At 57.0% G+C, this 12,813-nt stretch overlaps 1 protein-coding gene across 1 annotated transcript; it reads right to left on the bottom strand.

Annotated features, from left to right (window-relative positions):
• Window positions 1-6,767: 6,767 nt before the first annotated feature.
• Window positions 6,768-11,983, bottom strand: LOC131764580 (gametogenetin-binding protein 1-like). Its single transcript, XM_059078012.2, has 6 exons — window positions 11,493-11,983; window positions 10,705-10,823; window positions 10,208-10,302; window positions 9,878-10,025; window positions 8,731-8,870; window positions 6,768-7,028 (listed from the first exon to the last, which is right to left on the bottom strand). The coding sequence occupies exons 1-6, from the start codon at window positions 11,945-11,947 to the stop codon at window positions 6,978-6,980; spliced, it is 1,008 nt and encodes a 335-aa protein (XP_058933995.1). The 5' UTR covers window positions 11,948-11,983; the 3' UTR covers window positions 6,768-6,977.
• Window positions 11,984-12,813: the final 830 nt, after the last annotated feature.

Here is a 12,813-nt window from a genome sequence, read left to right as displayed (position 1 = left end):
CTGAGGCCCAGGGTGGGTCAGCAACCTAGAGAGGTGTCGGGGGGGCAGGAGTACATGTGCCCAAGGGGTATTTGAGTGTGTGCGTGTGTGTGCAAGGACCCACGCATGCGGCTGGATGTGGGAAGGTTACCCTACCCCCTAGAAGATACTGTGCTCCATCACCAAACTCCCCTCCCCAAAGACCCAGTTCGTGCAGAGATGGGAAAGTTGCGGCAGGACCACAGGGAGGAAAGGGCTTCAGGAGGGAGGGACTGAGCAAGAAGGAGGCCCGGGGCTGGGAGGGGCTGGGAGGGGCTGGGAGTCTGGTTCTGGGGTCTCAGTTTCAGGACTCTCAAGAAGCTGGTGACAGTCAATCATCAGAAACCAATGACAGCTTCCTTTTGGCACCATTAACCATGGAAACACCTGCAGAGACGTGGGGAGGGGGACTTGAGGGGATCAGGGAAGTAGGATAAACCCATCATCTCCAGCTCCTCCCCGAGCCAAGAAGTAAAATGTCCCTTCAGCACCCCACCTGTCCCCGCTGTCCCCAGGCCAAGGTGCCCAAGGCAGGCCAACGCCCCATGTGTGGCAGCCTGTCACCCAGTCTCTGCCATTCCTCATCCATCCCCACCAGGAACCCTTGTTCACAGCTATGCTCCCAACAGGCTCGCAAGGGAGATTTGTTGAATGAAACAGAATGAGGAGCGGGTGCGAGCTTGGGGTTGGTGATGGGCAGGGGTCTGCCCGGCCGCTGCCCTTTGCTCCTCTGCTGGGCCTCTGGGCAGGGCGGCTGCTGCAGTGGCCCCGTGCCCACTCCAGAGGCCCACCCAGGCCCTCAGGCACTTCCTAAGCAGCAGGATATGGCCTGCCCTGAGTGCCCCTGGGAGGAGGCAGCTTATCAGAGGGGAAAGGACACTTCGTTCAGGCCCGGTCATCTGCCCGGACTGGGGGTGGTGTGTTCAGGGCATAGCAGGTAGAGCACAGCACTGCCTGCAGGAGGATCCCAGCGAGTAGATGGGGGTGGAAGGCCTGGGGAGGACAGATGAACAAGACTCCGTGCCCCAGACTGTGCCAGGACCTTGGCCCTTCCAGAGGTCCACTTGGGCCCTCCCTTCCCCTCCACAATTCTACATTCTCTCCATTCCCTTCTTACCTCTCCGAGTCCTGGTGGGGCTTTTCATTCACTCTGTTCATTCATTTAAGTAATGTTTAAGGATATTTGGAAGGTACTAGTAAGGTCCTAGGCCCTGGGGACACAGCAGCAAACAAAACAGGCAACAGTGCCTGCCCTCGTGAAGCTCACATTCCAGTTGAGAGACCATAAGCACATAAACAAACTACATACATTATGTGTTAGATGATGAAAGTACTCTTTAAAAAAATAAAGCAGGGGAGGGGCACAAGGATAGAGCCAGTTGGAAGAGATTTTTTTTTTTTTTTTTTACATAGGGTGGTTAAGAAATATCCCCCGAGAAGGTGACAGCTGACAGCTAAGGAAAGACCTCAAGGACGTGATGAAGGGAGTCATGTAAATTCCTAGGGGCAGAGAAACAACACAGAGGAAACAGCAAGTGCCAAGGCCCTGAGGCAGGAGTAGGCTGAGTGTGTGCAAGGAACAGCAAAGCGGCCAGCATGGCTAGAGCACGCAGAGAAAGAAGCAGGGCAGCAGCAGATGGGGTGGGAGACGGAAAGGGACAGACCGCGTGGTGAGAGGCCTTGTCAGCCCTTGGAAGGACTTGGCTCTTGGGCGATGGGGATTCAGTGCAGGGCTTTAAACAGAGGATTTTTGTTTTATTTTTATTATTATTATTTTTAAACTATTTGCGTTTTTTTTTAACATCTTTATTGGAGTATAATTGCTTTACAATGGTGTGTTAGTTTCTGCTTTACAACAAAGTGAATCAGTTATACATATACGTATGTTCCCATATCTCTTCCCTCTTGCATGGGTTTTTTTTTAAGGATTTATGTTTTAAAATAACAGTAGCTCATGTTACCTAGTGCTTAATATGTATCAGTCATTTTTCTAAACACTGACCATGTATTAACCCATTTAATCCTCCTAATAACCTTTACTAAAGATGAGGACACATAGGGAGGTCTCTACCCATGAGATGCTAGTAGGACCCCACCCCAAGTTGTGACAAACCAACAAAAGTGTCTCCAGACATTGCCAAATGTCTCCTGGCAGACATAATTGCCCTGGTTGAGAAGCACTGCCCACGTGTCCTCCTGTTCACCTCATCTGCCACTGTCCCAGCTCAGGCTCACTCATCTCTCTCACTACAACAATTGTGATAGCCTCCTAACTGGCCCCCTGCCCACTCCACTCCCCCCTCCACTGTACATCTTATCATGCTACTTCCCCCAGCTCTATAGCCTTGTATGGCTCCCACTGCTCTGAGGATAAATGCCAAGCCACTGAGGTTGCCAGACGTGGTCCTATGTAATCTAGCCCCTACCACTCCAGCTCTGTCCCTGAGCCCCCTCCTCCCCCCTCCCCCTCCCTTGCTCGTTCAGTCTGGCACCTTGTGCTGAGCCTCCTCTGTGCTAGCCAGCACGCTGGACACTGCAGACATGGGGACAACCCCGCCCAGGGCCTGCCTTCATAATGTGTCTGTCCAGGCTAGAGAGCAGGAAAACACATGGATCCCATTAGTCCCATAGCCAGGGAGCTGTGAGGACTCCAGGAGAAGAGGAGGTGCCAGAGCTGAGCTGTATAGGATAGGCAAGGGTACGGGGGTAGCAGGGAAGACCTGGGGGGACAGATGCTTTGAAGGCTTGAGAAGCTGTGGCTGTGATTTGGGGCCCCAGCAAAGGCACTAGAGTGCAAGTTTACAGAGGCATGGGTGGCAGGGAGAGAAGGTCTTTTCTTTTTTTGTAATTTATTTTTGCGCCAGGTCTTAGTTGCGACACGTGGGATCTTCATTGTGGCATACAGGATCTAGTTCCCTGACCTTGGATCAAACTCGTGTTGCACTGGCAGGCGGATTATTTATAAATTTATTTATTATTTATTTATTTTTGGCTGCATTGGGTCTTTGTTGCTGCGGGCTTTCTCTAGTTGCGGAGAGCAGGGGCTACTCTTTGTTGTGGTGTGAGGGCTTCTCACTGCAGTGGCTTCTCTTTTCGCGGAGCACGGGCTCTAGGCGCGCAGGCTTCAGTAGTTGTGGTTCGTGGGCTCTAGAGCGCAGGCTCAGTAGTCGTGGCACATGGGCTTAGTTGCTCCGTGGCATGTGGGATCTTCCCCGACCAGGGCTCAAACCCGTGTCCCCTGCATTGGCAGGCAGATTCTTAACCACTGTGCCACCAAGCAAGTCCCTCCTCCTTTCTTCCTGATCTCACCGTTACTCCTCCTCCCACTCTATCCTCCAGCTACACAGTTCTCCTTCCTGTTTCTCAAACACCCCAGGCCTTCTCCTGCCTCAGGGCATTTGCACTTGGGCTCAAATGTTCTTCCCGGACATCCCCATGCTTCCTGTCCTCACTTCCTGGTGGTCCGTGCTTCCACATGACCTCCTCAGAAAGGCCCTTCCCATCCCATCACTCTGAAAGAGTATCCTATTAGCCAGCTTCTTCATAGTACCTGTCACTTCCTGATACATTATCTGTTCACTGTCTATCCTACTAGCAATCATAAGTGCTCAAAAAAGTGAAGGCTTTGTGTGTCTTGTTCACTGCTCTATTTCCCCAGTGTCTAGAACAGAATGTAGTAGGTGCTTAATAATTATTCGACTCCTGCCAAACAGCACTTCAGAATCAGCTCACAAGAGAAACCTGTGATTTGCCCACTTCAAGGTTGTGGAAACTGAGATTCAGAGAGGTCAGGGACCTGCCAGCAGTCACGTGAGCTTGTCAAGCTGGAGCCTCGGCTGCCACCCAGCTGAGTCCTTCCCCTCTCCTCCTCTGCGCTCCAGCTCCTTTCCCACTTGGAAAATAAAACAGGTGGTTCTGCCCTTCCCTCACCCCAACCAGTGCCTCTGAACAGGGCCCGAGGTGGCATCTTCCTCAAAGGTTATGCCCAGGAGCCCACAGGGAGGGAGACCCCAGTGTCTCCCCAGGCAGGCAGGCCCGCCTTTGACCCTGCCCACATTTCCCTGGGACCACCCACCCTGCTCCCCTCCCCCCACCACCTGCTGCCTTCCTTTCAGCCACCACTGTCCCCCAAATACCCCCAGAATGGATTTGGGGGCTGCTTTTCTCAACTCTATCCCTCCAGAGATACAGTAAGAAAGAGAGAAAAGAAACAGAGACCCATATGTAGCTACCAACAGGGAGAGATGGAGGAAGATGTGGGGGGTGGGAGCATGGGAGGTGGTGGAGAGAAACCTGGAGAGGGGCAGAGGCTTGGCAAGTTCTGACATAACAACTTGACTTAAACCTGCAGGACTGACCAGGGCCACTGTGCCCCCAACTGGCCCTTTTGAGCAAATGAGAGAGAGGCACCTTTCGGGGCTTCTGAACCTCATCACCCTTGAGCCTAGTGCCCTGGTGGAGGGCCCAACCGGCACAGCGGTGCACGCCCCCCCACCCCACCCCCGCGCCTCGGCTGTCTGCACACGCTGGAGGGAGAGAAAACTTTAAATGCCACTCAGTCCTCAGGTCAGACCCACAGATGCATCGGCAGTGTTCCCTTGAAGCCTTTCAGAAACGCCTGGCCTCTGTCCACACGTGCGCTGAGCCTGCGCCCAGCCCTCTGCACCTGCCCGCCACGCCTCCCCCTCCCCCGGCAGGTCTCTGGGCCACGTCACCCCTGCCTTCACCACTCATGAGTGTCAGGCCAGGCCCATCCACAGGAACTGGCCCAGGACCCTTCGGGGCCGAGGAGAGGCCCTCACACCTGTGCCCGCACACAGACCCCACTCCTGTTCCCGCACCGGCAGCCGCGCCTCCCAGCCTCCCAGACCTTCCTCCCTGTGGTTCACAGGAACCCTGGGGGAGGGGGGGGTGGACGATGATGAAGTGCCATGACCCTCACTTGACAGAAAGGGAGAGAGAGGAGCAGACAGGTGCCCCCCCCCCCACTCCCCAGCAGCCCACTCTCGTGGGGCCCAAGGATGAGATGCTCCTGTCCCTGGGAGCTGAGGTGGCATGGCCTATGAGTGCCCACTTGGCTCACATGATCAGCCAAGGAGCCTGAGTGCCAGCTGGACCCAGTCTACCCTGACCCACTGTGGTGCCTGCCTGTGTCCAGGGGCTGCTGGCCGGCCCCAACCAGAAGACAATGGGGGGAGAGGGCAGAGCTGTGTCCTGGAGTGCTCTGGGCCCAGGGATCCTCCTCCAGCCTGGTCATGGCTGGCACCAGGTTTGGGGGCCTATCAGGAAGGGGGAAGGCAGAGAGGTACTCCCTCCATGGGGTCCATGAGGAGTGCTATGTCCACACAGGGAACACCAGGGGTCCACGTGCACCCAGGGAGCCCACAGGCTGCCCTCCAGGGCCCCCACCCTTCCCAGCAGCCAACACTCTGAGAGGAAGTAATTAGGGCCCAGGTGAGTCATATGATCACAAGGCTGCCTCCCAGCTGACTCAGGGGGACAGTCCAGATGGGCCCTTCCACGGGCCTCAGCTCAGGGCCTGAGTCAAGGATTCCAGGAGGTGGGGGGCCTGACCAGGTAACCCAGGAGAAAATAAAGCCCCAGCCCACTTGTGAATCACTAGCCAGTCTTGTCTCCAAGCTCTCCCCTGAGCCCAGGCTGGGGGATGGGAGGAGGTGGGGCTCCCCCCTTCACCGGGCTGGGCGGGGCTGGGGCAGGAGGCCAGGTTGCTGCAGTTTCCCTACCTCTACCTCAAGCACGCCCATCCATCCAACAAACAGCTATTGTTACCGATCATGATTAATTATTCAGAGTGGCCACCATGTTCTGACATCGAACTACAGCTCTGCACAGGCCTCGGGCTGGACACAGTGGGGGCCCCATGGAGAAGGCCAGACACGCATCTGTAAATAGCAGTTGTGTTGATAAGAGTTGGGCAGTGTGAGGTCTCTCTCACACGTGTGCTGGGGGCTCAGCCAGGACCAGTACCGGAGGGAAGGAACCCGCATCCTACAGGGAGCCAGCTGGACCTCCTGGCAAACAGCACCTCCTGATGTCCAAACTGGGCCTGGCCCTCCCTCCCACTGGATGCCCAGGAAGCCAGGTATGAGGGTGTGCCCTGCCACGGCCAGTAACTCAAGCCCATCCTTGCTTCTGGGATTAGATAGGGTTGGGCCTTCTGGATGTCTGGACCTCCCTCCACCCAGGATCCCCAAAGGTGCTTGGCACTGAGCATGGCGTAGTGGGCCCCGACCAGGGGCAGCAGGATGGAGCCCTGCCCCCCACCCGTGTAGCGCACCTCTCCATCAACCCCAGGGCCCCCTCACCTGCCCCCTAGCCCAGCCCCTGAGGCAGGTCCCCATGTTCCCAAGGCTGCTTTCCTGGCTTTGTCCCCGTGATGGCTGGGCAGGAACTTCCTGCTGGAGAATTCCCGGATCCTTCTAGGAGGCTGGAAGCCAGGCCTGGGAACTTAGGAGGGAGGGAAACCAGGGCTGCTCTGACTATGAGGGGCGGGTCTGTGGCAGCAGGGGCTCCCCCGGCACTCACTCTGGGCCCCAGGTCCTTCCCCACCCCTGGGTCAGGTGCACTAGACCTCCCGTCCTCCAGCTCAGATGGAACCCAGGGCTCTGCAGCTGGGGTGGCCTGGCAGCCTGTGGGCATGGACTAGAACTAGACTGAGAACCCTGAGCTTGTTCCTGGGTGGAGAATGAGGGGCCAGGTCGGCAGACAGACAGGCAAGGAGGCCCAAGTCAAATTGAGTTTTATTAATAACATCACAGGCCTGAGTCTGAAGAGTGGGGACAGTGTTCCAGGCAGGCCCACCCTGCAGACACATGGACACCATTTATTAAAGACCCCTTGGCCCCAGGGGCTCCTTGAGGTGCCCTAAGAGGAGGCAGATACATCTCTACACGGGCTGCCGGGGCCCGGGGCAGGGCAGACTCAGGCCAGCACCAGCTTCACTCTGGAGGCCAGTTTCCCATCTCATCCATCTCCTCAAGGAGCAGGTGCTGGGGGGTGGAAGTGGGTGAAGGAAGATGCCTTTGCATCTTTGGGCTCTCGTCTTCCTGCTCTGTACCCCCAGAACCGTCCCACCTGCCCTCAGAGACAAGCACCCCAAGGCCACCTTTCCAGACCTTCCCCCAGGTGCCCACAGCAGGCCAGGCCCACTAGCCCTGAGCCACCTCCCTCCCATAGAATGGAGGCCCCCTTCTCCCTCCAGCTTGGGGGATTCCTGGGAAGCCCCCAGAGCCAGGTACCCCAGCCAAGCCCTCCCCTCCCTCACCTCTATCTTAGACACCACACCAAAGGGGGCTCTGCACCCTTCCCTCCAGCCTAGGGTGGTGCTTCCAGTGCCTCAGCGCCCCTCCCCCAGGTCCCCAGCCTTCCCCAAAGGCTGGGGGGCAGCTTCCTTCCCCCTCAGCTTGGTGTCTCTGAGGGCAGATAAGGAGAGAGTGGAGGGTGGTAATGAGGACAGAATCCTTGTAACACCCACAGCAGGAAGATATTCCTGAGGCAGCCCTGTCCCCAAGTGAGGACTCAGCTGGTCCTCTACTCCAGAAACTCCCTAGGGGCCCCCAGTGATGCTCTGGCTACACTAGGACTGTGACCCCTGGGGCTGGGGCTGGGGCAGGCCGGCTCAGGGGGTGGTCCTGGAGGGGAAGGGAGAGGGGAGGAGAGCTCCCTTTAGCAGGAAAAGACAAAAGCAGGGGCCCTGCCAGAGCGACCAGCTGAGTGGTTTAGGGTGAGGTTCCCCAGAGCACAGAGGGGCGCCCTGACACAGAGCCTGCAGGCTCAAGACAAGGGGAAGGCTGCCCCTCAGTACCCGGTAGGCAAGTATTTCTGGTATTAATGACCCCCAAGGGGTGAGTCATAATCCCTGACACTGGAGTGCCCTTTGAAGTTGAGGGCTACACACTCAGCTACACTCCATTGGAGGATCAGCTCATCTGATCCTCCAATGGTCCCCTTTTCAGGTAAAGAAACCAAGGCCCACATTCAAAGTCACAGAGCAAGTCATGCCAGGTCAGAGACTTTGACTAAAGACTTTGCTCCTTCCTTTTGTAAACTACACACACCGTCAGGCGCAGATGTCCACCGAATGAAAGGATGAGCTGATGAATGAGTAGAAATTAGCCCAAAAAGGACATTGACACATTTTTCATCAACATATCCATCAATGTGCACTCAGAGAAGCTGGGGCAGGCCTCACCTTTAAGGCCAATGTCAAGCAGGGTGGGCTGTAGGTGGTCCTTGGTGTGACCAGGTAGGTAACTCCCCCGCACCTATGTGTGTTTGTGGGAGTTGGTGTGGGTGTGAATGGGAGAGAAAACAGAAAAAGAGCAACATTATGCGAATGACAGATGTGCAGGAAAGCCTTAAAGCCACCTAGACAAGTCCCTTCAATGTAGAGATGAGGAAACTGAGGCCCAGAGAGGGGAAAGGACTTGCCCAAGGCCATACAGCAAGTGAATGGCAGTGAAGCCTTAAAAATGGACTTGGGTCAAGTGAGAGAGAGACTGATGGAGGAGTGTCTGTGCAGGGGGGTCAGGATCCTGCTCTCAGAGATACCACCACCAAGAGGGAGTTAAGCATTTCCTGCCCAGCATGAGGGCTGGAGCCTGGGCCAGCAGCAGCGGAGAGGGGAGGCCTCCAGCCCCACTCTCCCCAGGGCTCTCAGGCAGAGGGTGGGGGTGGGAAGGGCGAGCATACCTGGCCATCCACAATGCCTGCCTCCTCCAGGGTGATCTCTGGCTTGGTCAGCAGCATCCGGCCCTCATGGCCACCCATCTTCCAGAGGTGGGACTCCCGCTGCACTACCAGAAGCTTCTTTAACTCCGACTCCATGAAACCTGAGAGCCAGAGAGATGGGCATGGGATAGGCAGGAGAAGGGCGGACAACCTGCTGGGGATCGAAGGGAGAGGAGGTGGCTCTGGCTCTCCAAACCTCACCCAGCCCTGTGCAGCCCCTGGTCACCCCCAGCTGGGCCCATTCTCCATCCAGTCCCTGGAGCCAGCCAGACACCACCTCCCCACTGCCCTGCCTTCCCCAGGACGCTCGCTCTCCATGGGCTTCCTCCCACCAGCTTGAGTGTGAGTCTCTTTACTTACCTCCTGGGGACAGCATGTGAGGGGCACACATCTGCCCTAGCCCACCATGACCCCTCCAGCCACCAATTCCAGAGCACAAATCTGGAACAACCCAAACCGCCTGGGATCAAGTCCCAGCTCTGCCACTTACTCGCTGTGTGATCTTGGACAAGTTACTTAACCTCTCTGTGCCTCAATTTCCTCACAGTGAAGTGGAGACTATAACAGGACCTACCTCAGAGTTATAATGCAGTATTTCATGAAAAGTGCTTAGAGGAGGGTTTGGCCCATAGTAATGGCTATGAAAATGTCAACAGTGATTTTATTGGAGTATGCTGTTACCACTAAGCCATCTTCTCACCATGTCAGGGCGGCAAGAGGGCTGCAGTGGGAGAGGGGGCCTTCTGGGGTACTGTCACAGCAGTGCATGCACGATGGGAAAACCAGGGATGGAGGTGGCCACGGAAGGAGTTAGAATTCCGGGCTGGGAAAAGGGTAGTGCTCAAGGAGCCGCAGTCCCAGTCACAACCCGCCCCCCACCCCTCCACCCTCTGCTGCCTCCCGGGCCCTGAGGGAGGAGGACCCTTGCTAGACCCAGCTCAGCCTCGGGACCAGCCACACACAGCTCCCCCAGCCCGGGCAGTCATCTTAGGTCCTCTGGTTCCACCTGGTGGTCAGAACTGGTATCACATCCATGAGCCACTGGCCATAGTGGGGCTCCTTCTGTGGCGGGGCTGGCTGGGTGGGGAGGTGGGGGCACCACACTTACCTACTGTATCTGTCGACCTAGAAGTCTTATGCAGCGGCGACTGGAGGGTGACAATGTCTGGGACACAGAGCTTGAGTGAGCTGTCCTCCTCCTCTGTTTCCTCTTCCCCGCCTTTCTCCTCACAGGGCAGTCCTTCCTTCAGAGGGAACTGAGGGTGTGGCCACGACTGAGCAGGTGAGGAGGGCAGGGCCGAGCCTGCAGCCCCCACGCCCACAGAGACCCAGAACAGAAAGCAAGAGGGAACAACGGCTCTCAAGAGGTTCAGGCAGGTGGCTGCCCCCGTGGACCCCACCCAGGCCTCACCCTGCACTTCCAGCTGGCCCCACAGACCTTGGCAGTGGCCGATTTCTGGAGCTGCTTGTACAAGCTGAGGAGGCGGTTCCAGGGAGTTGCTCCCATCTGGGAGGAGGCCAGCCTGAGGTCTCCTGTGGAGCGGTAGTGGTCACTGATAGCTCACAGCAACGAGAGGCAGCCCAGGCCCAGGAGGACAGGGCCATCAGGAGGCTGAGCTGAGGGCCAGGTTTCCTTGTTTTCTTTAGCAAACACCTGCTACATGCTGGGCACAGTTCTAGGCACTTCACAGAGAAAATCTCACTCAATCCTTGCTACTGCCCTCTGGGATAGGTACTATTATATTCTCATTTTGCAGATGAGGAAACTGAGACACAGAAAGGTTGAGTGACTTGCCACCATCACACAGCTTGGCCTGTGTGGAGCTGGGATTCAAACCCAGGCAGCCCACCTCTAGCGTCCCCTCAAACTGCCCTGTGTCCTTCCCGGCCCTACACCCCTGGCATGTCCCCCACACTTGTGGCCACCACACTCACCATCAAGCAGACACTCCTTCTCCTCCTCCCTGGTGAAAGTCTCGAGGCTGATATTCAGTGGCCCCATGGCCCTCTGTAAGCATCCTTGCTCCACCGCCAAGGCTTGGGCAAAGTGGCCCCTGATCCCAAAGAATAGTCAGATGGGGGTGGCAGGTGGGGCCCAGAGATGTGGTGAAGGCCCCCTAAGCCCCCCAAGGCTCTCCCAGAGGCCCTGTTCAGCTTCCTCTATCCTCCTGCTCCCAACAACTCCCTGCTCGGCCCTCTAGGGTCTTCATCACAGAGGGGATGATCCCTCCCCAAAAGTAGGGTGAGGAGGGCTCTGAGGAGCAGAGAGAGAAGTGGGCTCCCTTCCTCACCAGGGGTGGGTGCCAGGTCCAAATGGGAGTGGGAACCAGGAGGGAGAGGTGTGGGCCAGGAGGGAGACAGTGGGGAGGGAAGGTGGGGGGAGTGGGGCCCAGAAAGGAGCTGGGAAGTAACGGGAGCCCCGGCTCACCCCAGAGTATCCCCCTTTCCTTTTGGTGCCTCCATCCACAACCACTCACTTTCGGGAGGACTCCCATCTCTGCCTCACCCCCCCACACACATCTCCAGGCTCCTCTCCACCCCTGACACATCTGTCCAACCACACCCACCCAGTCCTCTGTCCACCCAAGGAGTCCGTTCCTGGCCCCTCCCCAATTTGGGTCCTCCCATCTCAGGTCCACATCCTTCCCCCTTCTTACATCCAGGCCTCCCCCCAGTTCCTCCATCCCAGGCTCCTTCCCACCCTCCACAGCCCAGCCCCTCACCTGTCTGAGGTCCCCGTATCCCCTGCTGCCTCCTTCTCCTCCTCTTCCCTCTCCTCCAACTCAGACAGGTTGCCCAGCACCTCCTGGCTTCCTCTGGGCAAGACTGGCTTCACCTCTACACCCTGAGCCAGAACCCTCAGGACCTCCATGGGCGTGCGGGTCTGGGCCCCTGTGTCCCCCAGCCCCAGCTCCGAGGGATCGGGCTGTGGCAGGGCCACAGAGACGGTGTAGGGCAGCGTGGCAGGAGGCCTGGACTCCTTCCACCCTGCTCCTCCTTGGCGATCAGTCATCAAAGGGGTGGCGTCCTGCTCTCGAAAGGGACAAGACTGGCCCCCCAGCAGGGGCTTGTCTGAGCTCTTTGGGCTGCCCTTGCTCCCCACCAGGCTACAGAAAAAGCGGAACATGGAGGAGTGGCCCAAAGTTCGGGATCGAGGGCTTGAAGCTGGGGCCTCCATCCTGACAAGGACCCTGACTCAGAGGGAGGGGCCACAGCAGCCACCTCAGGACCAACTGCTTAAGAACAGAAGGAGTTTTCAAATTAAAACCTCCAGTTGGAAACTTCCAGGAGTTCTAGAAGGCAAAGGTGGGGGAGGGGTGGGGGGGAGAAGATAGGGGGGATTAGTTGAGGGCAGAGAGTGCAAGGGGTTGATGAGGCAGGGGAAGGAAGCCTGGGGAGCCAGCCTGAAGGGGGAGGGGGTTGGCGAGGCTCCAGGAAACACCAGGGTGGGGGGCAGGCAGAGGTGGCTGGAGGAACCCCAACTCTGAGAATGGGGTGGAGGCACACAGCTCTCTCCAGGCCTGTCCTTCCCTGGCTGCGGTCGCTTCTGTCCTTGAGAATCATTCATTCCCTGAGGCCAGAGAGTCTCTGTCCTCCCTCTTCTCTCTCTCAGTATCCAGCTGGCACATGCCCAGGTGGTAGCACAGACCCACTGTGTTTTCATCTGTTTACCTGCCTATCACATTCAGGATTTTTCTCTCTGGAGACCACCGAGGTGCTTGGTGCACAGGTCTTAATTGCACTTTGAATCTCAATTTAGTATTATTATTCCTCACGGCACCTACAGACCTGATTATAAACCCAGCTCAGTGACCTTGGGCAAGGTTCCTTAAACCAGCTGAGCCTCAGTTTGTTCAGCTCTAAGATGGGTGTGGTCCACTGCACTTACTTTCAAGGGTTGTTCCAAAGACGTTTTAGAGTGCCTGGTACACAGTGGCGCTTAAGAAACCTCACCATCCTGGCTTTTTTATTGACATTGATGGAAGCAGGGGAGAGATCAAGGATGAGGACTGGGGATCAAGGGTGGGAAAAGCAGTGGGGGAG

This window comes from Kogia breviceps, chromosome 10, assembly GCF_026419965.1.
Source record: "Kogia breviceps isolate mKogBre1 chromosome 10, mKogBre1 haplotype 1, whole genome shotgun sequence".
Taxonomy (NCBI): domain Eukaryota; kingdom Metazoa; phylum Chordata; class Mammalia; order Artiodactyla; family Physeteridae; genus Kogia; species Kogia breviceps.
This window is presented reverse-complemented; position numbering and strand designations above follow the sequence as displayed.

Excerpts from the sequence above, each read along its gene's own strand:
- LOC131764580 (XM_059078012.2), bottom strand. The coding sequence starts at position 11,947 with ATGGAGGCCCCAGCTTCAAGCCCTCGATCCCGAACTTTGGGCCACTCC. Across the intron at positions 10,303-10,704 it reads GAAGGAGTGTCTGCTTGATG|GAGACCTCAGGCTGGCCTCC; the intron begins GTGAGTGTGGTG and ends ACCGCTCCACAG. Across the intron at positions 8,871-9,877 it reads TAGGTCGACAGATACAGTAG|GTTTCATGGAGTCGGAGTTA; the intron begins GTAAGTGTGGTG and ends TCTGGCTCTCAG.